General features: G+C 43.9%; 1 protein-coding gene across 1 annotated transcript in view; it reads right to left on the bottom strand.

Annotated features, from left to right (window-relative positions):
* Positions 1-21,312, bottom strand: part of KY (kyphoscoliosis peptidase) — a 35,487-nt gene extending 14,175 nt beyond the window's left edge. Inside the window, exons 1-6 of the mRNA XM_083506443.1 lie at positions 20,889-21,312; positions 15,742-15,792; positions 8,784-8,831; positions 6,543-6,617; positions 5,237-5,284; positions 1,119-1,201 (exon numbers count right to left, since the gene is read on the bottom strand). Of these exons, the coding sequence (XP_083362569.1) occupies positions 1,119-1,201; positions 5,237-5,284; positions 6,543-6,617; positions 8,784-8,831; positions 15,742-15,792; positions 20,889-21,030 (447 nt within the window). The 5' untranslated portion in view covers positions 21,031-21,312. The remainder of the gene's footprint in view (positions 1-1,118; positions 1,202-5,236; positions 5,285-6,542; positions 6,618-8,783; positions 8,832-15,741; positions 15,793-20,888) is intronic.
* Positions 21,313-27,266: the final 5,954 nt, after the last annotated feature.

Raw genomic sequence — 27,266 nt, 5'->3', positions numbered from 1 at the left:
AGCTGTGAGTTATGGAGTTGCCAGTGAAATTTTTGTCCAAAGTGAAATTGGAAGCAAATTTTGGAGCTTCTCCTGAAGTGAAACATCTGAGGGAAGCCAAACAACATTTTGATAAGACTTGTGGAGTTTCTCAGCAGCTTTTAAGGTTGCCCTCAGATTTTGCCTAAAGCAAAACATTTGGAAGTGCTTCCTCAGGGAAATATCACCTGAGGAATTACTAGGGAAAGGGATCATTACCCAGTAGTAGAGCTCTTACTTTGCAGGTCCAATGCCTCACATCTCCAGTTCAAAGGACCAGACTAGGGTCCTCCAGATGTTGTTGGACTGCACTTCCCATCACCCCTCATCATTGGCCACACTCTCTTGGGGCTGATGGTGTCCACAACTTCTGGAAAGCACTAGGCTGGGGAAGGTTGAGGCAGCAAGTAATTTGAAATGTCTCTTTCAAATGGAGAACTGCTTCCAGTCAGAACTGGCAATACTTGGTCTAAGGGAGCTTGGGATAAGGAGGGAAGAGTTCCAATCAGATGATTGCGGAAGGGTATTCTTAATGCAGAATCTGAAAGACACCTCAGAAACACACAAATGAAATTCAAAGGACTATTTGTGTTTTGCCCACTATTCAAGTGGAAGAGGTTGTCTGAAGGAGTTGATATGAGCAATAGACTCTGCAATCATCAGACTTCAACAAATTGTATTATAACTTCTCAAAAATGTGATGATGATTGCAGAGTATTCTGCATAGATAACTCAGTCCATAACCCAGTTCCAAGGATCATGAATTTATGTTAAAGGCCAGTTCCTGTAATCTTTTTTTTCAAAGTGGTTATTATTGTTATTTAAAATATTTAAATTAACACTCTGCTGACTGGTTTTTAATTCACCACACAATTGGCTTCTCAGCATATTTACCAGCAGGCATGTAGCTTTTTGCGCACAGTGTTGTAAAAAATAATAATTGAACTGATATATCTGATCATTCAGACAACCAAATTCCACAAGCATTCCATTGTGTAATTACTAGAATATATGCAGTATATATCTGGTGCTGGAGTTTTAGAAATGATGGGAAGCAGAGTTTGAATTCATGATGTCATGACCTCCATTTATGTTTTTACCTTTGTTGCATATGCATCCAATTTCTCAAAGTCCTTTAGGTCAAAAGGTATGGATTTCAAGCATGACTTGTCCCATGGGTAAGCTAGGAGAAAAAACACATGTCATCGGTAATAATTATTCTGGAAAGGAAGAAACATTTCAGCTGGACAAACGCTCTAGCAAGCATAAACCAGATCTATACTAAAGTCGTTTTCACATGCAAGGTTTACAATAGTTTAAGTTTCCCTCCATTTATTATGTAAAAAGAAATAAAAGTCCACTAGCAACTGAAAAGGCTAATAAATATATAGTGGCATCAGCTTTCTTTGCCCAGAGCCTGTTTCATCAGATGCATGGAGCACTGTGCAGGTAAGTTTATACACGAACTAGGAATGAGGAAACTCCAGCCTATGCGCCAGTTGTGCTGTAGTAGGGGGTCCAATTTGGCCTGTGAGGCCATGTCTCCCAAACCACGTCCACTTGTCAATCAATTGATATCATGCTGGGCAGGAGGGCTGGGTTCGATCACACAATCCCAGGAGTCCTTGCTCCAACCATTGAGGCCTCTGGAGAGTTGGAGGTTTGGAGGGTGTTTGCAGGTTTTTTCAATGGTGTTCCCAATATATACAGTTTCATGTAAACACACAGTGCCTCAGAGCATAGCCCCCGTGTAAATGGGGAGTTGCGTGTATTGCGCACCTTTTCCCAATTTATAAACGTTAAGGCACAAAGGGGAGGCAAAAGGTTTCTTGATTAAGAGGGGACCAAGAGGCTAAGCAATGGAGGAGATTTGCATCAGCTGCAACACATGCAGAACACAGAAGATGAAATCAGATCTGATCAGCTTTGTAAAAACATTTCCCCTATGCAACTATCTGCATCCCTACCTACACAGGCTATTGCTTCATGTAAATAGCCTATGCCCGAAATCCTATGCACTATGTCCTGGGACTAAATCAATTTGAATAGGTATTCTGAGTAGACATGCATAGGATTGTGTTCATGATGGCTACTAGCTTAGGTCAGTTTAAAATGGGATTTTGCAAATTGATACAGGCTAGGTCTGCCAATGGCTGTTGGGCATCATGGTTCTATGGAACTTCTAGGCAGCTGCTCCATTAGGCAAAATTGGGCACTGCTGCACCAACCCCAGCCTGCCCTCAGCCAGCCCCACCTAACTGCCTTATTTACAGCCAGTCTAGGGGGTGGTACTGCCTGTCAGTTTCCTCTTCCTTCGTCTCGGTGTTGCTCTCCTGGAACTCAGCAAGGTGGAGGATGGAGACAAAACTAGAAAAAGCTGCCTCTGCCTCTCGTTGGTTCTGCCTCCACCTGTAATGGGCTCTGGTTCTTGACCTCCCTGCTTTCTGCCCCATCAGCCACCACTGCCTCTTGGTAAATATGCAGAATGCCACTGAATGACAGGCCACAGTAGGAGAGGCTGATTGCCTCAATTCCCTGCTTCTGGTTGGGGCATCTGGTTGGGCCCAAATGTTCTGACAGATCTGCAGAGGATCAGATTTGTATATTGCCATTATGTTGACTGTTCATAGATGCACAGCCAACACAAGCCATCTATGCTGTGTTGTGTGAATCAGCTATACATCAGCTGATGCACTTAGGTGCTAAATAGTCTCTACTGCAAATTGGCAGCTTCACGGGCCCAGGAACAATGTCCAGGAGTAGTCTAACTGCATCACACCTCTCCTGATTTTAAAGCCAAGTAGCACACAACTCTCTTGCTCTCTCTCCATCCCTAACACACCTTTTCTGCTGTGTCTTACCTTTGGGGAATGGGCAGGCACAGCTGAAGAAAACCTCAGTGTCAGAAGCCTGTGTGTCTCACTATTCCTCAGGCTTGGTTCAACCTCATTTCCAGACTGTGATTAGTGATGGAGCAACCACAGGCAAGAGGGTGTGCGCTGTCACCTAATGTACCAAACAGCCATCTGTCTGTCTCAAACCAGCACTCAAGCACAAGGCATCTGTCTCTTTAACAGGCTTGTTTGTTTATCTGGCCTTTCGCTGAAGAGGGCTATTACACTGACCTAAAGAGAGCTAAAGCAGATTTACGCACTTAAAAGGTTCCTGCTCTATACAGCTCAGAAAATTACTTTTTTGCCATTTGGGAGCGGGTAGTTTCTTCAAATTGGTGATCAGTTTTAGTCTTTGTCAGGTTATAACTGAAAAGGCTCCCTACAGCTGCAGAATTCACAATAACTCTTACAGTCACACACTGTTACCATTAGCAGCCAGAATTGTGTACTAGGCCTCCAATATGCTGTGCAAACTGGAGCAAGGCAATATTTAAGCACAAATAACATTGGCAGGCACTGACTATACCAATTTCGAATGTTTAATTGGAGGCCTCTCTTAAAAGCAGCATGCTCAGCTAAAACACTTGCCCATCAAACTTCCGAAAAGGGCTGTGCGTGATCAGGTTATGGTGATGCATACACCTTGCCATCAACCAAGTGAGGTTGCATCTCCACAAGGACTGGCTCCAGGCTGGACGGGTTTCTGGTCAAAGTACCATTTAGTGGGCCCCCTCTTACACTGGTGGGCTCCCTCAGCTGTACTTGGCTGTGGTGGCGGTGGTGACAGAAACAGCACTCCAGGAGAGACCAGGCACTGCCATTTTATTTCACCATAATGCCCTAGAGCATTTCATGTAGCTGTTATGTGGGGGGTTGGGGTTGGGGGGGGAGTAGGCTGAATGCCTGAACCCTTTCTAATTCTTGGAATAGCCAGGCCAGCTTCTTGGTGAGGTGTCAGCTTGGGTGATGGGCCATTAAACAGAACAAAGGAAAGGGCTTTGTGTGAGATAGCAAATGGGTGGGTAGTTAGAAGGCCAAAGGCAGAGTTGAAAGCCAAGAGTTGGGTGATGTGAGCTAAACACTAGAGTAAGGTTACATTTCCCGGGGATAGTCCCTGGATTTACAAATCAGTCCCCATACAAAATCAATTGAAGTTGAAAAGTGTCCCCAAATTCATTGAAAAAAATCTAGTAACCTTACACTAGAGGCAAAGCAGAGAAAGATGTTGGGTTTCTGCAGGAATTAAAGGCTGTGGCTAATGGCGAAGCAAGGCCCTCTTGGGGTGTTAATGCTGTGAAGCCTCTCTATCATAGGCTCAGGTTGCTTATATATGTGTATATAAACCACATATCATAAAGACACCACAGTCTCTGCTGTGCCTCATTCCAAAGGAAACACAAACCTTGGGTAAGCACCTAGACTCACACCACTTGGGGACTGGGGTGGCATGCAATGGAGTGTTCACTTCAGGGTGCTGTGGGACATTAAAATGGAGTCTCACAGGCCCAGATGCTCAAGGTGGAGGGTCCAACACAGGCATAAGTGCTGGTGGACCCCGCTGGAACACTGGGGCAGTGGCCTAGGATGCCAGATGCTGATCTCCACCATGGCTGCTGTGCTTTATACATTCACTCCCTAATAATCAGCTGTATTTGTAACTAAGAAATGCGGAGGTGTAATCTGAGAGCAGGATTTCCTTCTCAGCCAAATTGCCAATGCATTGATGGCATTTTCAAAAGCTTAGTAAGTTTAGCCTCCTGGAACTCATCGGCACCAGCATCCTTGCTTTGAGTCATCAGAGAGGACACACCCCTTGATCCATGCTGCATACACAGTTCTTTTAAAGCACATTACTTCCCCCAAAGAATCCTGTGGTTTGTTAAGGTTTCTGGGAGCTGTAGCTCTGGGAAAGATAAACTACGGTTCCCAGGGTCCTTTGGGGAAAGCCATGCGATTTAAATGTATGTTGTGTATGCAGCCTCAGGCATCTTTCTGGGGGGCTGTGGGTGGCAACAATGCTCTTGCTGCTGCTCATGAGGATTGCCATCTAAACAGATGGAAAGTGCTGTCAGGTCAGTTCCCAAACCGCTTCAAAGATAACAGAGCTGGCAGCACAGAAATACTGTCCAATGGCGAACATGTGGCAAGGAGCACCACATGGGCAGCCTTGGGTGCTGAATGCAAACTTTGCTCTGAACTCCATTTGTTTGGTGTGTGCATTTTTTTTCTTAAAAGGATGCTTCCCGTTTTGTATATTGTTGTTTCCTCTGTGAAATCTGTACTGTAGGAGTAGGAGCGATGGTATAATACAACTCTATAGTTACCATGCTGGTCTTTCAAACCCGGTGGACGGGGTCTGCGTTTTCTGTTCTCTGGAAAACATATGAAATTGTGAAAAGCATGTGAGATAGGTGAATGGATGTAAAATGAATTGAAGTAGAAAGACAAAAGAGAAGTGAGAAAGGAGAGCAGGCCTACAGAACAAGTACTTAATTAATTGACACTGATTTGTTCAAGAGGTCATCACACTAAAACCCCACATGGCATTTTCCTAGTCTCAGTGTGGTGTGGCAGCCATGAGCATATGATCACGTGAAAAGCATGCTGAAAGTGTTTCTTTTGCCATAAGTTGAGGACATATGTTGAACTCTCAACTATTTGTGTTCCCATCATCTCTGGGATATCAGCTCACTAATATGCCCAAACCATTTTAAAGGGCTGAGTATAGTCTCATATGTGGAAGATTTTACTTATTTACTTCTCGGTCTCTTTCTCCCTCTCTACTACTAAATATAGTAAGAGGAAAGGTTGGGAAATTGGCCCTACAAAGATGGAACAATTCTCCAATAATAAAAGTGCAAAAGTGACTGAAGCTTTTTGTATGAGAAAATAAACGAGTGTATTCTTTTCTGCCATTAGTAGAGTTGGGTTGGTGGAATCCAGATTGGAAGGGTATGGAATAGGTAGGTCAATTTTGGAAGAGTGATCATTTTGATCATGGCTATTTTATCTGACAGAGTGAAGATAATATGGTTCCATCTCCTCAGGTCATTGTTAATTTGTCACCACAGGGCTTTGTAGTTGTGGAGGTAGTTTGTTGAGGTTTCTGGTTATTTGTACCTCTAAGTATCTGAATTTGGTACGGCAGATTTTTATCTTTGTGATGTTGGAAAATTCTTTTTGTTTATGAGGTGGGGTGTTGAAACACATAGCCTTGGACTTGGCAAAGTTTACTTGTAAGCCCAACACCACTGCAAATGTGTTGAGTTCCTCAGTTAGGGTGATTGCTGTATTTGTGGGGTCTGGTGTCATGACCATCAGACCATCTGCAAAGGTAGGCCACTATTAATATCCCACATATCACAGTGGAGGAATTGTGGATAAGAGAAAATGTCTTTCCTAAGGCTACCTAGCGAGTCTGCAGAAGATTTGGAGACTCCCTCTTTCATAGCTCAGTTTATTTACTACAGCGCAACATGAGCTCCTGCATATAATTTAATATGAGATATTTTGCCTTTATCAAGGAACCAGTCAATTTATTTTTATTGTTGTGAGAACAAGGGAACAAAAAAAAAATAAATGTGTAAGAATTGTGACAAAACAAAATATTGATTTTTAAAAGCGGCATACCTTTCCCAAAGGAGAGTTTTTTGAATAACTGTGGGGTAGAATTTCTAGCATGTACTTCTACTGTCACGTGGGTTCCTGAAACAAGCAAGAATTTTTGAAGCTGGTCAGTACTGGGACACGTAATTCAGCATGTAAGCATCATACCTTGCATCCAAGGCAGTGAGAGCCCAAGGATGAAAGTGTTAGGATAATCGTGCATTCCTCCTTCCTACTGTAACCCCAAAATGCTAGGAGCTGCAGTCATAGTGGGAATGGAAGTAGTTTTGGGTGATTCTCTCCTCCCACTACCACTCCCTGTGCCACATCCCAGGCCTTCAAGGGGCCTTCAAGGGGCAAAGGGGTTGCAGTGGGGAGAAGGACAGCCGGAAAACCCTCTTAAACAAGCAGGTGTCCATTTGTGCAACACTTGTTACATTCCCATACGAAACAAAATGGCAGAAAAGGCCGTTTTTCCAAGTCACAACCAGGACAATCCAAGTCACAATCCAGAACAATCAGGAACTGAAAGGAATTCAGGAGTCAGGAGTGCTCTGATGGTGTTTCCTGCTTGGCAGGGGGTTGGACTCGATGGCCCTTGTGGTCTATTCCAACTCTATGAATTGTTCCTTTGCAAGTGGGAGGATTGGTACACTAGAGAGTTTGCTGTCAGGAGCTGTCTGGTGCAGACAAGGCGGCTGGAGGAAGCTGTGTAGATTCAAAGTCCTTCCTCCAGTGCTTTGAATCCACATAACTTCCTCTGCAGAGGGGGCAACACTCTGTTTAGAAAGTTTATGAGCTGGCTCCCCACATAAATATGCTTCCTTTATGCTTGCTTTCAGTATAAGCTATTCAAGAGTTCAGATGTATAACTACCTCAAGCCAATTCTCATTTCTCAGCCTCTCTCAGAAGGGAACCATGAGGGACTTTCTTCAATCAAGACATATTTTGACAGTTGTATACCCCTTTGTGTTTGATATTTCCTCATCAAACAGAGAAATTTGACTGGGAGCCTCTGGGCACTTAACAGATGTTCTGTAGTTTCTTTGCAGACAATGAAGTCAAGTAATTGCCCTGTCAGTCCTTCATTCTTACTTCTTCCAGTTCTCTTTTAGTTTAGTAGAATCTTTTCTACTCTTTCTCCACAAGGTATGGCTTACAATTGGGCTTGCAATATTATTTTTTTAAGGAGCAGATTTGCAGTAAAAAGTCGTGGGATGGGGGTAGCCTTTAAGAAGATCATAGGAAGCTGCCTAATGACAAGTCAAATCACTGGTCCATCTAGTGCAAGGGAATTTTGAGAAAATGCAGTGGACACCATCACAAAATGGCTGCCATGGGAAGCAGCCCATTCATAAAATGGCTGCTTTCGTGGGCATAGCAATAGGACTTTTCTGAGGGACCTACTGGGGATTCCAGGAATTGAACCTGTAAACATTTCATGCAAAGAATGTGCTATATCATTTCATGATGGCCATTCTGTTTTGGAGGATTAGAAAACTATCTGTATAATGTTCTTCCTTCAAGGGTAGGGTTGTCACAAAGCAGAAACCAGGACACCCTGAAAGTTGAGGTTTTTTGTGGTTTGTTTTTTTACAAAAACACCCAAAAACATGATTTTTTGACTTGCCTAAGATCCAGGACAATACACCGCCTTTCTGACATCAATTCCGCTTTTGAAATCCTGGTAACGTCCAGGAAAATCCAGACATATGGCAGCCCTATCCTAGGGGCATCTGACAGACTACTTATGAAGACAGAATTCTAGATTATTGAAATATGTTTGTTTTTTCTTCATTTTATAATGCAAACATTTTTTAAAAATGAATGGAAGTTCTATAATTTTGGACCTTTAAGTATTTATTGTTACAATGAGAAATCATCAGGGGAAAAAGTAGTTTAAAATGCTTTTGAGATTGTATTACATACTCCTCTAGCAACTACATTTTGCCTCCCTCAGTAACACAACATATTTAGATTGATCAGGCATGCAGAATTTTTTTTTTTTAAGTAGGCCTTCCCTCATCTTAATCCTGCTTTCAGAGATTAATTTCATTGAGTTTTTTCTTCTTTTAACCTCTGTAATTTTGTAACATCTGGAGAGCTCATGGTGATTTTCCAAAATAGTATGCCATTTTTTGCTCTGTTCAGACGTCTTTCAATGCTCCACAGTTTTATGATATTCTAAGGTAAAAGCTTACTCCCAGTAACTTGCAGCACGGGGCAAAGGGCACTACCAGACAGTTCATTGGTTTATCACATACCTTGGGCAGAGCAGGAAGTAATGACTTGCTGCATCTGAGCTGCATGGCCTGGTGATGGAAGGAAAGCTTTAGTGACAAGAAAACAACCTATGAAACGGGCAAAGTGATAAGTCCATGCAAAAGCAGGGGAAATGCAAGTTGGACTAGTGGCAGAAGATTGAAGAGTATCATTCTTAGCAGTTCCTGTTAAAAGTCCCAGCCAGCCAACCATACCCTCCTTCAGGACAGGTCATTCCACCTCCGCTCCCAAACACCAGTTGCCTGTTCTTCTCCAACTGAAATTGAACATCACCTCCTTATGTCCAACCCATGGTCTGAATAGAGCCAACATGGTACAAGTAAGATAACTGTGAAAGGTAGCCTTTGCCACCTGTCATGGATGCTTTAGCTGAGATTCCTGTATTGCAAGGGGTTGGACTAAATGACCCCTAGGGTCCCTTCCAACTCTATAATCCTATGATTCTAAAATTTGTGTAATAGTATATATGTAGACTCTGCTCCGACTTTTGATGAATGCAACTTGGCAGCAAGGATAATGGATTCAATCCCTACTCTGTGCATTCATAGAACTCTCTCTCTCATATATCTTAACAGGTCCATGGTTTTATATAATTTTAAATTAAAATACTAGTCCCCTTCCCCCCTCCAAGCATGGAAGATAGACCAGTCTACATCAATGGACACACTGAGTTGCATCCCTTTTCTTTCAAAGATCAGTATATTGGCAGTCCCCAGAGAGAAGCTGGAGCATTTCAGCAATGTGTTTGCCATTCTGGGTACCACGTATCTTATGGCTGGCATGGCTCAGACCCATGAAAGATGATGAGATATCACTGCAATGTGTGTGATGACGGCCCATGTGTTTGTTTTAATATGGCTCAATCTGCAATTGCATCATAGCATTCAGAAATACTGTAGGAGCACCGGCTGCTTCACGGTGTCAGACTTCATAAGTACAGTAATCTCGCTACACTGCCTGAAATTGATTTGTTGACACCTCCATGCTTGGTGCATGAAGATTTCTGGCAATACAACTGGAGATCTTCCGTGAATACCTATGAGTTGGTGGAAGCCGCTGTAAAGTCTTGTTAGATCCAGTTGTAAAGCTAAAGAGCCTATTTCCATCTGATCTGAAAATTTCATGCCCAGATTCTTGGTCGTTCCTTTGCTAGGACTCCTGCTCTGGAGCAGCTTTTATAGAACGAGGAGCAGAATGACTCTGCCTCTTGTACTGTGGTTTGAGATTAGCAAAATGGAATTATCTCACAATGTTTCCCAAACTTGGTCTCCAGCTGCTTTTCAACTTCAGTTCCCATCATCCCTGACTACTGGTCTTGCTAGCTAGGAAGGATGGGAGTTGTAGTCCAAAAACAGCTGGAGAACCAAGTTTGGAAAATACTGAAGAGTTATGCACACTGTTGGGAAACTGCCAGGGAGATAGTGTCCATCATGAGCCCCCAAGCCGGAGTTCTGGACGATCCATCGGCCTCCCGTAGACAGGCAGATCCAGCAGTTAGCGACACGAAGCCTCTGGAAATTCCTAGCCACATTCCAGGGCTGGGTGTACACTGTTTATCAGCAGAAACACAGCCAAAAGCTTGCACCGCAGAAGAGCATAATTTTCAGACTTTATTAGCGTTTAACAGAACAAAAGAAAACGTGACCGTTCTGTGTCAGCATCTTCGGCCAACTGAGAAAACGAAAGGAATAAACAGCAAGCATAAACATCCTGTGAATAGGACATGCGCAGACTCTGTTGCTTACAAAAGCCTGCTCCCTTTTAAGGTGGAACGGAAATATCCTAACATCCTCCCCCTTTCCGTGTAACCTGTTGTACCTGTGGTTCACCCAATTGCAACTTTTGTACATAAACCTTTAGTTGTTCTTTGTTAACAACCTTAGACAACAGATCAGCAGGAATTTCATTTCCTGCCATGTAGGACACCTGAATCAGTCCTTTCTGAATACACTCTCTTGCACGATGTAGCTTAATCTGCAAGTACTTGGTTCTCTGCTTGCAACTCTCGGAGTTCAGCAAAGCCAAACAAGATCTATTGTCTTGATACACTTGTATAGGACATTTCACAGAAACCCCGATGTCCTTAAACAGTTGCATCAACCATTCACAATCCATGAGTGAAAATGACAGAGCATTGAGTTCTGCTTCACAGGAACTTAGGCTCACTGTTGTCTGCTTCCTGCACAACCAGTCAAACAGGCAGTGGTTGTACATGTAGCACACACCAGAAGTGCTTGTACCATCCGTGGTGTCACTTCCAAAACTTGCATCTGCAAAGATTTCAAGACCTCCAGTCTTCTGACTGGTGAATCTCAGCCTGTAGTGCATAGTCCCTTTCAAATAGCGGGCTATGCGCTTCAGAGCTTTCCAATCCTGAACCGTAGGATTGTTAGCATGTCTGCTAAGCAGATTACAGCTTACAGCTATGTCAGGTCTTGAACATCTGGCAATGAAATTCAGCTTGCCTAGAATGCATCTGTATAGCGTTGTGTCAGAAAACGCTTCAGCAGTACTGTCTACCTGGTAACCTGTCACCATCGGTGTGTCTGCTGGGTTTGCATCAACCAAATTCAACCTGGTTAACACATCAGCAATTTTCTGTGTTTGGTGTACCAGAAAATTACCTGCTTGGTCTCTCTCCACCTGCAGAGAAAGATAGTTGGATACCTCACCAAGATCCTTCATGTCAAAGTGCTCCTTCAGCTGAGCTAGGGTGCTTTGGTAAAAAGCCTGATTCTTCCAAAACATCAGAAGATCATCAACAAAACATAAACAATACAGTTTGTTTTGCCCCTCCTCCTTGACAAACACACATGGATCAGCTTTGCCCTGGTGAAAACCTAGAGAAAGCAATGTCTCAGTGAGTTTTGTGTTCCAACACCTGGCACTCTGCTTGAGACCATATAAGGATTTCCGCAGTTTACAGACCATACCCTTCTGTATCTCCATCCCATCAGGTGGAAGCATGAACAGCTCCTCCCCCAAAATCCCGTACAAAAAAGCTGTATTAATGTCGTGGTGGGAAACATGCAGTTTCTCCTCCGCAGCGACCTTGAGCATCAGTCGAATGCTCTCATATTTGACTGTGGGTGAGTAGGTCTCGTGGTAATCCTGTCCTGGTACCTGTGAAAAACCTCTGGCAACTAATCTGGCTTTGTGTCTGACTACCTTGCCATTCTGGTCTGTCTTGGCCTTGAAGACCCATTTGCTGCCAACCAGTCTCATTCCTGGGACTACCGGTACCAATTCCCAAGTTTGGTTCCTGTTCAAGGAATCAACTTCAGCCTTCATGGCATTAAGCCAAGGCTCAGCATCTTTAGAGGTTAACTCCTGAACCTCTTTGAAGCTTGAAGGTTCCCACACCTTCTCTGAGCTACTAAGAACAGCAGTTGCTGTCTTAGCAAACTCATCAGCATACCTCTTTGGAGGTCTGCCTTTGGTCGCCCTTTCAGATCTGCGTACTAGACGCAAGTCTTCTGGACTCATCTCCTCTTTCTTAGGAGAAAAGTGACCAATGGTGAACAGTGGTTCTTCCAGTTCATTGTCAGACGCATCAGATGGTCTGACTGAGGCCTTTGCGCTTTGGTAGTCTGCTGTGTCATCACTCTCACTGACATCAGCAGCAGCGCCGCCCACTGAACTGGAATCCGAACTCTGATCATCATCATCATCATCATCATCCTCATCATCATCAGCAGCTTCCTCAGCTTTAGCTGCTTGCTTGACATCACCTTCATCCTCCTCTGGGTAACTCTGGAAAATTCCCACATTTTCCCCCCACTTAGGATTGTACTCAACACTCCTTGTGAACTTAATGGACTTAGAGTCAGTCATCCATACCCTGTATGCACCTTTTTCGTACCCCATGAACAAACCATGTGCCCCACGCTTCCCAAGCTTGTTGGTTTGTTGTGTGCGTACCCACATGTCAGAACCAAAAATTCTCATGTGTTTGGTGTTGGGTTTCTTGCCAAACATCTTCTCATAGGGGGTACAACCAATGGGTGATGACAATCTGCGATTAACGGTGTAAACCAAATTCCCCAGAGCTTCCCCCCAAAACTTATCAGGGAGATTGGCATCATGCAACAAGGTCTTGATTCCTTGCAGCAATGTTTGATTTGCTCTCTCCGCAAGCCCATTCATCCATGGCGATCTGGGCGTTGACATGTCATGCTGGATTCCCTTCTCAGTCAGGAAAGCTTCAAACTGCTGAGAAGTAAACTCCCCGCCCCGATCAGTAAACAAACAAGAAATACGTTTACTGTGCACATTCTCCAACCAAGCACAGAATTCCTTAAACTTCGGAAACGCTTGCGATTTCTGTTCGAGCAAATACACATGAATGTACCTAGAAAAAGAATCAATCAGAATCATGAAGTACCTTGCTCCTCCTATAGAGGGCGCTAGTGGACCAACCAGGTCCGCATGCACTAGCTGGTAGGGCTTGGAAGCCTGCCTGCTAGACTCCTTGCCTTTTGGAGCAACCTTCACCTTGTTCTCTGCACAAGATACACATTTCATGTGAAATTTACAAGGTTTGATGTTCAAACCTTCAACCACCTCTGGCATCTTGGCCAGTGCCTTCCAAGAGAGGTGACCAAACCTTCGATGCGCATCATGAATGCAACCTGCATGAAGAACTTTGTTAGTTTGTGCAACACAACAAGAATCAGCATTAGATACAACAGCAGTGTCATCATAAGTTATATGGAACAAACCATCCATAAACTTTGCATGCAAATAGTCCTCTTTCCCTTTTCTGATGACACAGACGCTCCTCTTGAAGGAAATCTGAAAACCACGCCCAGTAAGCTGTGGGACGCTCAACAAGTTGCTTGCAGCGCCTGGAACATATAGTACACCGCTGATGGTTGTGTGCAAACTTGCAAGTTTCACAGTCCCTTCTCCTGCAATTTGCAACGTCCTTCCATCAGCCAGGTGGATCTCACCTTCCTGAGGCTTGAAGGAGATAAAGAGATGCCTGTCCTTGGAGATGTGGCGCGTGCAGCCTGAATCCACAACAAAGTCGCCTTTGGCTGTTGGAGCAGTCTTTACAGCAAGCAAACCCTTGTTTTCCAGCGGTTTGGGCTTTTGCAGCTTGCCCCCCTGCTGCTCCTGGCCAGCAGACTTGCCTTTAGCCTTTGGTGAAGCTGTGCCAGCAAGCAAAACCTTGCTTTCCACTGACGTGGGCTTTTGCAGCTCGCCCCCCTGCTTCTGGCCATCTGCAGACGTGCCTTTAGCCTTTGGTGAAGCTGTGCCAGTAAACAACGCTTTGTTTTTCCCTTGCGCGGGCTCTTCACCCTCCCTCTGCTCCTGGCCATCTGCAGGTGTCTGCCTGTGGCTCTGTTTACCTTTGCCTTTCCGGCCTCTGCAAAGGCGATGGCCTTGGTTCCCATGAGAACCAGAGCTCTCAGCTGCCGACTCCTTGGCTCCCCCTGGAGGCTGGAATGCTGCCTGGGATGACGTGACGGTCAGCTCCCCCTGCAGCTTGCAACCGGTGCCCTCAGCATCCCTGCACTCAAACGCATTCTGGGAAACAGCTAGGACCTCTGATGCAGTCAAACTCTGGGCTGGGATTTTTGCTTTGTGAGCTTCTTTTAAAGCAGACCACATTGCACGTGCAGTGGTGTTGCCAGCCAGCGTCTTAATTTCCTCAAGAGATACGGATAGGACTATTATGTCAATCGCCCTCGAATCAGCTGATCTCCATTTCTCTGTCAGAGGAACTGGGGGGGCTTCACAAACAACATGCCACACCCCAAACTGACGCAGTAAACTCTCACACCAGTTTGCCCAGGGTTCATAATTCTGCCCATCCAACTTAGGACACGGAGCAGTTTCAGAAGCTTGGAAAAATTCCATTCCAGCTTTTGGCATTAGCCGTGAGTCTTATGCCTTCAAAGACCCCTTATCTTGGCAGCCCATTAATCATGAACTCTTTGGCTCGGCTCCCAGGTCAATTAAGCCTTGCCGGAGTTCAAAGGCTCTTTGCCGAGGTATAACAGAAAAAGCGTCCCTTTGCTTTCGCTTTTCCCCCCTTCATACCTCAAACGCAGTCTGTTGCAGCTTTACTCTCCTGTAGGTGCCGTGAATCTGGGCCCGAAACCTTGTTGTTGGGAAACTGCCAGGGAGATAGTGTCCATCATGAGCCCCCAAGCCGGAGTTCTGGACGATCCATCGGCCTCCCGTAGACAGGCAGATCCAGCAGTTAGCGACACGAAGCCTCTGGAAATTCCTAGCCACATTCCAGGGCTGGGTGTACACTGTTTATCAGCAGAAACACAGCCAAAAGCTTGCACCGCAGAAGAGCATAATTTTCAGACTTTATTAGCGTTTAACAGAACAAAAGAAAACGTGACCGTTCTGTGTCAGCATCTTCGGCCAACTGAGAAAACGAAAGGAATAAACAGCAAGCATAAACATCCTGTGAATAGGACATGCGCAGACTCTGTTGCTTACAAAAGCCTGCTCCCTTTTAAGGTGGAACGGAAATATCCTAACACACACAGCCTAATATTTGGGTTTCTTAATTCAGATTGCTAATATCTGTACTTGGCTGTTTCTGTAATTCGGGAATTTGGGAGCTCTCTCCCCCAGACTGCCTTCAGCACAGAAATCGCTAGCTCTACAAATGCCACCATGTTGCTATGGGCATCAGGACCGGCTCTACTATTAGGTTGAGTGAGGACAGATTTTGCAATGCCATTAAATGGCAGCAGATTGCCAGTTGTTTACAATATCTGAGCAGCCTCTGTGGTGACAGCATTTGGACCTTATATTTCAGGCAGCAAAATATATGGAGCTAATGATTAAACCTCCAAGAGACCCCCCAGCCTCTCTCAACATGGTATGGCTGCCTTTAATGGGTATTAGAATACACTGATCTGGACTGCAATTCTCACATGAAAACTCAAAGGGTGAGAGAAAATGACATACCATGAAGCTCATTTCCTAGTTTGTTGTTTCCATTGCCATCTCCTTGAAAGCCTAAAAAACAACGAAACCAGTAAACTGTGTTATTTATTTATTTAACAAAAATTATGTGCTGTTGGATTGTAACAAAATATTTAAGTGGCTTACAAGAAATATTAAAATTATCAATAAAGAAGTTAAGAACAATTAATTAAAAACTTTTTAAAAAAACAATTAAAATAAGCAGTGAACTAAAAATCAGTTAAAACATGCCAAGATTTCCGTGCCTGGAAAACAAAAATGTTTTAAAGCAGGCACTGAAATGAATACAGAAAAGGCACCTACTGATGTCAATAGGCAGGGAGTTTCAATCAATGGAGTTAAGTTACCCAAGTCAATGGGTCTACTTTGAGCATGATTAACATCAGATATTGCTCATAACATTTTGGATTCATCCAACTAGCAAACTAACCAAACTGCTTAGAAACCCAAGCCTAAAAGCCACTAAGCTAGCATAATGAATTCATCATCCCCTAGAAGAGTATTTCATCATGGACAGCTACAATAACAGAGCACTCATAGCCTTTGTGTATATGATCTACTACTAGGACTGCTCTTAAGGCATACCTGCAAAAGCTCACTGTTCTTCCAAAGGTATGAATAGCTGGATGAAGTCAAAGACAAATTCTCAGCTGGGTTGTTGTTGTTTTTAAAAAGGCTGAGCTAAGGAAATTAGAATGGTTTCCCTTTATAAATTAAAGAAATGTGCATATGTATGCTTATTTTTCATCTTTCACGGTGCAATCTTCTATATGTCTCCTCTGAAGTCCCACTGGCTTCCATGGGATTTATTCCCAGGTAGCTGGGTACAGAGTTACAGTCTTATTGTCCTCCTGCAAATCCTGAGAAGCTGGAGGCACTGAAGTCCTGCTCAGCTCTCCCTTTGATCTCTCAGGTTTCACTAAGAATTGAAAGCCTGCCCGTGGCACCATAAAGGTGTGATCACAGGATCATGACACAGCCTGTCTTGCAGAACTGGTGACAAAAGGGAAGCCAATGCTTTGGAGCGCTTGGAGATTTTGTCTAGAACTTTGTGGTTTTTTTTTGGTGTTTGCATGCATACAAAATTAGGCTGGATGCCCAAGTCCCTTCCTGGATCCAGCAAGGGTTAAAATCTCATGAAGGATTCAGTTGTTGGAATAGCCAGGCTAGCTTCTTGGTAATGGCCCTAGGTATGGGTCTTTAGTATAAGAAAGGAACCTGCTCTGCGCGTGAGGGCAAATTGGCTGGTAGTGGCTGGTAATGAGAAGGTCAAAGGCCAGAGTGGAGAGAGTGGACTGGGCTACAAGCAAGTAGATGCCTGAGAGTGATAGTCATGTCAAGGGTTGTGGCTATGGGAGAAGCAAGTCCTTCTGGGGTGTTAATGCTATGAGCCCTTTCATCATAGACTCAGTCTGTGTATATGTGTAAATAAACCATATGGCAAACAGACACCACAATATTCCCTGCCCCTCATTCCAAGGAAACCAAACCGTAGGTAAGCGATTTGAAGCCCTGGAATCTTACACTGCTCAGAGATTGTGCAACAATATATTCCTTTTCAAACTCTTTCTATGCTAGGGTGTCTGGATGCAGCTGTTAGTTTAAATTAAATGTACAGCATTTTCCCAAAGGAAGGAATGAACAAATGGGCTGGCTAGAACAAAAACACTCCCACCCCTCTCCAAACCTCCCCAGGGTAACTTCTGAAATGTGTTGGCTCATTCTCAAGGCCAAAATCTCCTTCTGTGTTTGTTTCGTGACCATATCCCTGCTACTCTTCCTTGTTTGGAAACAAACATACAACCCTGAGTGCTTTGACTGATCCACCTCGCTGCAGCTGACCAAGGCACCACGGCGGTGTGATGAGTGAACAGCCTGCCTAAGGGAATTGGAATGGCTTGATATTGCAGACAGACAGTTTTCGTTATAAATAATGGCCACAACACATCAGGTTTATGAAACACGTAAACACCTAATGCGTCAGCACAAATTGGGATGTTACATTTATATTTCTGCTCTGAACTTTGTCCTTGGATATCTCAATCTCTTCTGGCCATTGAAAATAGTGACATTATTCTGACATTGCACGCTGCAGGAACAACACAAAATGAATGCAACATTAACTATACCTAAGAATAAAAACGATGACTTGCCTGCCTTTTGGAATGGGGTGTGTGTGTGTTGTTTTAGTTTTTCTTTTTATATTCGATTTCTATTTTGTGACTTTATACCATATGTATATTACTGAAAGACCAATACAAAATAAACAAATAATGGCGACAATCTAGCACAGACTTTCCATTTGCTTTAATATGTCATTGTTTTTCTTTAACACAACTCCTACATCTGCTCCGCTCACAAAGAAAGCAGGAGTTAAGAAATACAATTTAATGTATCGAGAGCCAGTGTGGTGTAGTGGTTAAGAGCGGTAGTCTCATAATCTGGTGAACCGGGTTCGCGTCTCCGCTCCTCCACATGCAGCTGCTGGGTGACCTTCGGCTAGTCACGATTCTCTGAAGTCTCTCAGCCCCACTCACCTCACGGAGTGTTTGTTGTGGGGGAGGAAGGGAAAGGAGAATGTTAGCCGCTTTGAGACTCCTGAAGGGGAGTGAAAGGCGGGATATCAAATCCAAACTCTTCTTCTTCTTCTTCTAATGAGCAAGAGAGGTGGCTGAGTAGGGTGGGGGAAGCTGAATCTTCCTTGCATCCTCTGCTTACCCTGCTTGAGCTTCTCTCCTCAAGCCCTCTACTCATTCCAGCTACACATTAAGTTGATGCTCCATGGCGCTCCCAAAAGAATCTTGCTCTTTTTTCCCTAAAAACAATTGCAGGTCCCCTATTTTGAATGGAGACAAGATGCACGGCAGGGAGAAGGGGGAGGGGACAGGGAACCTAATATTTCCAACCTCCTTATTTATTTGATCATTTATAATCCACACTTTCATAAAAAATATCAAGAGAGTGTGCAACATAGGAGAATCAAATCAACAAAAGTATCCATAATAACATCAACGAAACATCAATAAATACTGATGGGTCAAAAATGAAACTTCCTATTGTAAAGGCCTGAACAAACAATACAATTTTCAAAAGACGTCTCAAAAAAGGGAGGCATGATTCCTGCTGAACCTTTATTAGTGGGGAGGGCCACAGGGCAGGGTCTGCCACAAGATAAGCTTGGTCCTTGGTGAAGGCCAAATGAACTTCAGGGATGTGGGCAATCAAGAGAAGTGCCCCGTCTCTGTGAAGTTCTCAGTGGTCAAGGTGGAATTTAAGGAATCAGTCACACACAACTCAGAGCTACTATCAGCGTGACAATGTGTTTGAAAGGCTGCCTGGCCTAAGTCCAGCTGAAAGGTAAAGATCCCCAAGAAGGGAGAGTAGAGGTCCTGATATTGTCCATCACCTGGACAGCAGATTGAGCAGGCACAAGGGCCACAGCCTTCCCAACAATTCTGTTCTCTCCTAATAATTCCACAGTGATGCATCACCATTAAAATCTTGAGCATTTCATTTCCCAATAGGCTGCTCTTTGTTGTGGCAGTCTAGGATGTTCTGGGAATGTTGTGCATTGTACTCATGTTTACAGTATATGTAGGCATTGTACCTATGTGTACAGTATGTAGGCACTTTCGCTTCCCTAGCAACTGGGCTGCCTCAGGGTAGCTGAAGTTGTGCAAAATTCTAGTGTTGTATGTCGCTTCTGAGTTTCTTGGAGAAAGGGACAAAATTAGTAGTGGTGGGTAAGATGGTGGTTCAAATTTTACCAATTTGTACCTCAGTCATGAACTCACAAAGTGGCCTTAAGCAAGCCACTATTCACTCACTCTCCATTTGTAATAAAGGGACAATAACATTGATTACCGTATTAGAGTGCTGAATGCTATACAGCACATTTCAGCATTAAATATGTGTGATGTATACAGTCATACCTCGGGATAAATACGCTTCAGGTTGAGCGTTTTTGGGTTGTGCTCCGCGGCGACCCAGAAGTAACAGAGTGTGTTACTTCCGGGTTTCACCGCTTGTGCATGTGCAGACTGTCAAAATGACGTCATGCACATGCGCAGAAGTGGCAAAACGTGACCTGCACACGCACAGACGCACTATCACGTCTTACGTTCTGTTCGGGATGCGAATGGGGCTCCGGAATGGATCCCGTTCGCATCCTGAGGTACCACTGTATTATCAATGGGTGATCTTGGACCAGTCTCACTCTTAGCCTAATCTACCGCACAGTGTTGTAGTGAGGGAAGAAATATTGTGGGGAGAATGATATACACTGAGTAACAAATGAATTCCCCTCATACCCTAGCAACTGGAAATGCCTGTTCTTCCCAGTTGCAATATCCTATTATTATCATATTATATTACTACAGCTGCTCCTATTATTTTTCTGAGGTCACCGATTTCACTGGTTTCTGTACTGTGAAAGGAGAGTACTTAGGTCACCATTACAATTACGTCCCCTGCAAAAGGTGCATCAGGCTATATACTAAAGTTCCTTGTATTACACACATGCATGCTAGCACACACAGACACACACTGCAAGCATTTGTTCTCTTTGTTTATGATGGCAACAGACAGGAGATTGAATTACAGAATCACTGTCTGTTTCAGCAGCCCCCGTCACTGGTTCTGTCTGCAGACGGGGAACATTTTCTGAATGACAACTTTGGAAGTTTCTCACACTGTAAAACTTCTCACATCAAGAAGGGACAGTGTGAAGACATTGCCTTCACAGTAACTATGCACAATGCTGTGTTTATGCCCTATGTGCTGCTGCAGAGGTTTCTTCCCAGATGGAGATGCAACAGGAACAGTGTTTCCCGTTGTTGTTGTTATTATATTATCTCATCCACCATCCAAAGTTCACAGGGTGGTTGACAACAATTTTCACGGAAAGGTTGGTAGGAGGGAGTTAAGCTGAAAGTTAGCAAAAGCAGCTCAGACAAAGGGAATACCCATGTTTTGTTAAAACTTGTTTGTGGGAGTGCATGTGCAAAAATAGCTCCTTCCCTTTATTTTCCCCTCCTCCCACTTTCATCCTGCAAAGTTAAACTCTTGCCACTGGATTTGTTTGCACTTCCCATCCTTGCAAGTTAACTAGCCGACACAGATTTCTTTACCTTCGCTTTGATGTGAAGCGTGGCTCTCCGTCTGTCTGTCCATCTGCAGCCTCTGCACCATCTTCCTCTTCTCGGGCTGGACTATCAAGAGCATTTCTAGAGCTACTGCACTGGGGTCTTTCTGAAACTCCATAGTCCCCATCAGAGCATTGCCTCTCCAGCCTTCCTCTTAGAAGTCCTAATGCTACTGCTGCCACGGCTGCCAAGTGCCCTGGGTATTTTCTACCCCTCACCCAAATTGCACACCCGTACAGACATGCACGCAAAACGCACGCACGACTTTTGGCTGACCCTGCCAAAGGCACTGTTTGTGGGTACCCGGCAGAAATCTACCCTAATGAGTAGGTTACAAGTCACCTTTGAAAGGAAATCCCAGCAGGGATCCATTTCCTAAACCTGAGGAAGGAGACACATTTTGGAGAGAGAGGGAGGGAGGGAGAGAGGGAGAGAGGGAGAGATAGAGATAGGGGTCTAGTTTCAGAACATGTTCTTTTCGAACCCCCTCCCTTCTGGCTGCCCTTTCAGCATTAAGCCCTTGCTCACATGTAAATCCCGCTAACACCACTGTTGCTCTCGGAGAATTTGCTTTGTGAAGTCTGCATACCCCCTAAAAGGACTTCTGCTGGATTGCCAAACCCAATGTGGAAACTTAAAACGAGACTGCGGGGAGGGGGTGGTGGTGGTCAATTATTTTAAAGCAGCAAAAAATAAAACAACAATAGGGATGCTTTTGGTGAATGGAAGTTTTTGATATCACATCCTGGGGTACTTGTTTCAGATAAAATGAGCAATCCCAATTATTTTCAGAAGTAACCTGGTGTCTAAAATATCGTATTAACAGCAGCGGCAGTAATAGCATTTGCCCGTCAAAAACACCCATTCAGTTTCTCAAGCAATTCACTTTTTCTGCAGCAACTTGTGTGCTTTGCCATTCAGTCTCGTTGCAACTGCAGGCAGAGAACATGGAAAGGTGGAAATGTCAACAATTTTTACCAGCTCCCAGTCCAGCAAATAGAAGCACTGGCAGTATGGTATAGCAATTATGAGCGACCTAGTTTAGCCGGCTGCCGTAATGGGGAGAGTGTGCTGGCATAAGAGTTCTTTCTAAATATATCCCGGACCTCCATCCTGTCACAGTCCGAGCTGGCAGCTGAGCAATGTTTGGCTCATCGTCTTGGGGGTGGCAGGGGTTGGGATGGGAACACCTGTGGGCTGGAGGACAGTGCAACACAGCTAGATAGTTTTTGAACTTCTGCAGCCCTCGTTCGATGTATGAATGCAAACCCATGAAACTGATGGCAAGCCATCCTGGGCTTAAATGCTACCACTCCATGGTCCTCAAGTGACAGTTGGTGCTTAAATCAGGTGCAATAATTGTTCACATGTATAATTTCTGTGTGTTTCTTGAAAGACTCCTGCAGGGCATAAAGGCAAGACGTTTTCAGCAATCTGCTCATCTCCCATTATGGTCCATCAGCAACTGATATGCTACCTTTAAAACAGGAGACTGTAGCCATCATGGCTGGCAGAAAAGAGGTACTGTGAGAAAGAGTCAAAATCATAAAAGAATATGAAACCAATAAAAGCAGCTCCCTTTATAAGACTGTTTTGTCCAATAGCGATATAGGGCTTATTCACACTTACCTTTCCTCCACAATGTTGTTGTTGTTGTTGTTGTTGTTGTTGTTGTTGTTGTTGTTGTTGTTGTTGTTGTTGTTGTTGTTGTTGCTGCTGCTGCTGCTGCTGCTGGTGGTGGTGGTGGTGGTTGCCCTAGAGCTTTAACTGAGCAAATCTCAATCTGAGCAAATGTCAATTTGGGTTTTAAGCAGATTGTCATTTGCTTGGGTTGAGCTCTAAAGAGCAGGTTTTCGTGGAAAAGGTCTGGAGCAAAGCAAAGAAAGGACACTTGGACACAGAGCTGTAAAGTGTGGTCCATACCTGGAAAGTGTAGGGCAAAATATAAGAGTGGATAAGCCCACACACTCCATTTCTGATGTCAGTAGTCTACGTGGCTATTCAAAAATTGATTTTTGGAGTTGAGGCAACAACTTTGCACTTACGAAGACTAGGCAGCCTTTTGTGAAAAACTGGACATGGTGACGTGCTAATTTGTAATTTAAATAGCTCTAGAACTCCATATTTTGTTCCCTAGGCCAATATAAAAAATTCATTAAGCTTTTCTGCAATTTCCCTGTCTTCCTTTAGCAATGCTCTCATTTGCTACCAAAGTGCTCAACTTTCTGCTCTCAACTTTTTAAAGGAAGTCTTTCCTTTTATAGCTTCCCTGATTCTGCTTGTTAACAGGGCTGGCATCCACTTCGACGGTATCTTTCCTAATTTGTGGTGGCATACATTCTGTCTGAGCTTCTATTATTATGTTTTAAAGAATCTCCAAGCATCCCAGAGAGATTTGACGCTCCTGACTCTCCCATTTGACTTCCTTTCAACTAATCCCCTCATTGAAGTGGATCCACTTTCTTTCCTGCTTAGACCCAACATTGCTTCCCTTGATGGAATACTTGCTCTTAACATCTATTGACACCATTATTTTTGTAGGGATGGCAACTGGTATCCCAAGAGGGTACCAACTTACTTCCTCAAGGTGGTACTTCCTGTTTTCCTTTGTAGGTGGAACAAATCAGAGAAACATGAGATTCCAGTAAAACTAAGAGTGTTGGCCAACTGTTGAAATATATACTCTATCTATTAATTTATATTCTCTCTCTCTCTCTCTCTCTCTCTCTCTCTCTCTCTCTCTGTGTGTGTGTGTGTGTGTGTGTTGATTGTAATAGTTAATATAGTAAGCATATTATATGAACTGTTAAATCTTCTATAATAATGTTGTTTATGAATTGGGGGAGTAGGCAGATTCCCCTGAAAGTCCTGCGTACCAGATTCCCCCTCCCTCATAATTTCTAGAGTTAATAAATGTAGACAATTACTAAATGCTTGAAGTCTTCACCTGGGTGCGAGGCAACTTAGCAGTGTACAAATCACAGAATCTTAGAGTTGGAAGGGGCCCAAGAATCACTGAGTCCAGCCCCCTGCAATGCAGAAATACTGTATCAGCCAAACCATCCATTACAGATGACCATCCAACCTCTGCTTAAGAAAAACTCATGAAACGAGAGTCCACCACTTCTTGTGGTAGTTTGTTACACTGCCGAACAGCTCATACTGTCAGAAAGTTTCTCCGAATGTTTAGTTGGAGTCTCCTTTCTTGTAAGTTGAAGCCATCGACTCGAGTCCTACCCTCCATAGCAGGAGAAATATAGCATGCTCCCTCTTCCATGTAAATGGAATGCAGACTGAATCAGTTTCTTGGCCTGGAATTGCTTAGAGAAAAGAACCATTGTGTAGTACAAAGGAAGAAAATGGGCAATTGAGCCTGTTACCCTGTGCTGGGCAACAGACGAGTGTGAGCCCTTCCTCATGAGGGGATGATGAGCAGAGACAAAGGTGAGGTTTAGCATTTCATTATCTGATGATGTAAGCTGGGAGCGGGGACGTCAGAGTAACAGGGTGATATCAAAACAGGAAAAAATGTGTCCTTTTAAAACAGAGGAAGGAGGGAAGAACTCCATGTTCATTGGCTGGAAGAAGGGGGCTCTGAGAGAGTAGGGAGTATGGCTGCCTTCTGTTCTGGACCCAAGCTTGCTGAAGCTATGAAAGGAGCAACAAAGAGATACTCTTGGGGTGTAGTGTTCTGCACTCCCTCCACCAGAGGCAAATATGTGTAAACCAAATCTCTTAATACAATCTCTACCATGTCTCATTCCAATGGCACACAAACCCTAGTTAAGCACCAAGACCTGCTTGGCTGAGATTGAGGTGTGTGGTAACAATACTGATGTTTATGTTTTGTATTAATTTAATAGTTTAAATGCAAACAAGCCAAACAACAACAACAACAACATCCTGGCCACATAATGTGCTTCACTTCATCCACACTTTGATTTTATGTTGGATTTCTCTCTCCCACACCTGACTGCATTATCCACCTATCAGGAAAATCTTAATTTGGGGTGGGGTGGGGGAGTGTGGCCTGCCACTTGGTTGACATCCATGTCATGTGGACAACGTGAAAGACAGGTACAAATGGGAAACATCAAATCCACTTTATACTCCAGAGTGTATTTGCTGGATTGATTTCCTTTCTAGATATGGGACAAATAAATGAACAGCAGCAATTTCTGCTCCCATTTCTGTTGTCAGATTTCTCAAACATCCCTAATTAAGCTAGCTGTAGCAAGCCCACTCTCTGCCCCTCACAAGTTTCTCTGGGTGTGTCTTTCCCTCACTGACTTCACCATGTTTCAGGCTCATGGTTGGATTGAAGGACAATTAATTTCTCATTCTGTGGATAGATTTTCAGAGAGCTGAATTACATGCATATGCATGGATTGACCTCTCCATTAAGATACGTCATGATCCAAAACTATGTTTTCTGTTTCATCTTTCGATCTTTTTGGGAGAAGTGCACAGAAGGTGCAGACAAATGAATCTGTCAATTTTGATTTCTCATTTTTCTAGCCTTGAGTTCAGACCTCTGTACTTCCACAGCAGTCTACAATCTTTTCTGAAAAGCCCTCTTGAAAATTCACCAGCATTTTAGTGTGAATGTCTGCCTAACATATTTTTTATATGTTCACTTTCATATGCATTTTTATGCACATCTAGCCAGTCTATCTATCTGTTCGTACAGATTACTTGATTAGCAAACTGCATTGTAAAATTTGGAGAATTGTGAACTTTGAAGCTTAGCTGTGCTTCAGTTCACATATTGTTCCAGAAAGGACAAACTAGGTAGGATGGCTTTGAATACTAACTAAAACAAATTTCAGCCCCATCCCTAACCTTGCCTCACTGACTGCATGCTGATATTGTCTTGACAAAATGAGGGAGGGAATGAAAACCATCTAACATATAGTTTGAGTTTTAACACAATCTTTAGCATATTTACTTGGAAATAGTAATTTCCAGCAAGTTTAATGGGACTTGCATTCCAGTAATTGCATTTAGGATTGGAGCTTTGGGCCTCCACTGTCATGACAAATTAATCTGTATGTATTAGAAGTTGATTTGATACTGAATTCTGCTCTTCTGGGGTTCAGACTGAAAATTTGCAGTCGAAGGGGGAGGAAGAGATTTTTTAAGTTGCTTGGGGGCTTGATGTGCCAAGTAATAAGTCCCAGGGAGATGGATTAGTGAGTAGGGGAAGCTATTAGGGCACATGATAAATAAATTTATCACATATAGGTATCATATTTATATCTTGAGGTCTGTGGGTAAGAAGGGGGGAAACTAAATTATTTAAATTACAGAAGGAATGGAAGAAAACTTTGTGGAACTACATGGAGCAGAAAAAAAGTCTAATTGAATAGGCCTTAATTGTCAAACAATCTCACATGATTTGTAACAGTATCATTCTGATGCATGGTGTGAAGAACTAGTGCAGAAAAGCAAGGTTGCTCATCAGTTATGAACCAGGATGTCTCTGGTTCAAATCTCTCATTGGGCTGGTTAGGATGTAACACTGAACAATGGTTTATTTAGCCAAAACTATGGTTGTTTTCTATGGATGAATGTCCTGTGTCCAAGTGCACTGGGAAGTAAGTCTTGATACTGCACGCAGCCCTAAGGGCAACATTAGAGACTAGACAGACAGCCCAAATGGTCAAATACCAGTCCAGGTCTAATACAACAAGCACTACAACCTGGGGTCAGTCCTGAAGTCACAGTCCAATGGCATTCCCAAAGCAGCCAAGCCATAGTTCATCAATGGAGAAAGTTGAGCAGACACAGAGTCTCTGCCTTGCTTCCCTTTTATCCTTCCCAATCTTGATTGCTGCTCCTGAGCAGCTGTGCCTCTCTACTTGATGAAGCATGTGATCCTTACCTGCTATGAGCTTACTCCAGCTGACTGACCACCACCCTCTTCCCAGACCTAATGAGCCCCATGATCTCCACCTGGTCCACTAGTGAGCTGGGCTGTGTTCCCTTGCCTGCCTCAGTCTCTTAGAATGCCCTTCCTACTGTTCCTGCTGCCTCAGAGCCTGTTGTGTCTGTGGAGACGGGGGCATCTCTGGTCCTGGTGATATACCCCCCTTCTCTGGCTCCCCTGAACTGTCAGCTCCCCCTGCAACATTCTCTGATGTCCTGTGAGTACCTCCTAAGTCCCCAACCTCCCCTCCCGCCTCTTCAGCTCGTCCCGGTGTGTACCAATTGTGGCTACACCCCTCACCATGATCTCTTCCCCCTTCCTCTGTGTCCTGCGAGTTTATGACAGTGAATCTGACCAGGTTCACTAGCTATGATTTGGGAACCTTAAACCACAATTTGAAGCTAGCTTGTGCCTCTCAGCTTGCTCTAATTGTA

The sequence above is a fragment of the Podarcis liolepis genome (genome assembly GCF_965112155.1).
Source record: "Podarcis liolepis genome assembly, chromosome: 5".
Taxonomy (NCBI): domain Eukaryota; kingdom Metazoa; phylum Chordata; class Lepidosauria; order Squamata; family Lacertidae; genus Podarcis; species Podarcis liolepis.
The sequence above is the reverse complement of the archived record's forward strand: the minus strand, read 5'-3'. Positions and strand labels throughout refer to the sequence as shown.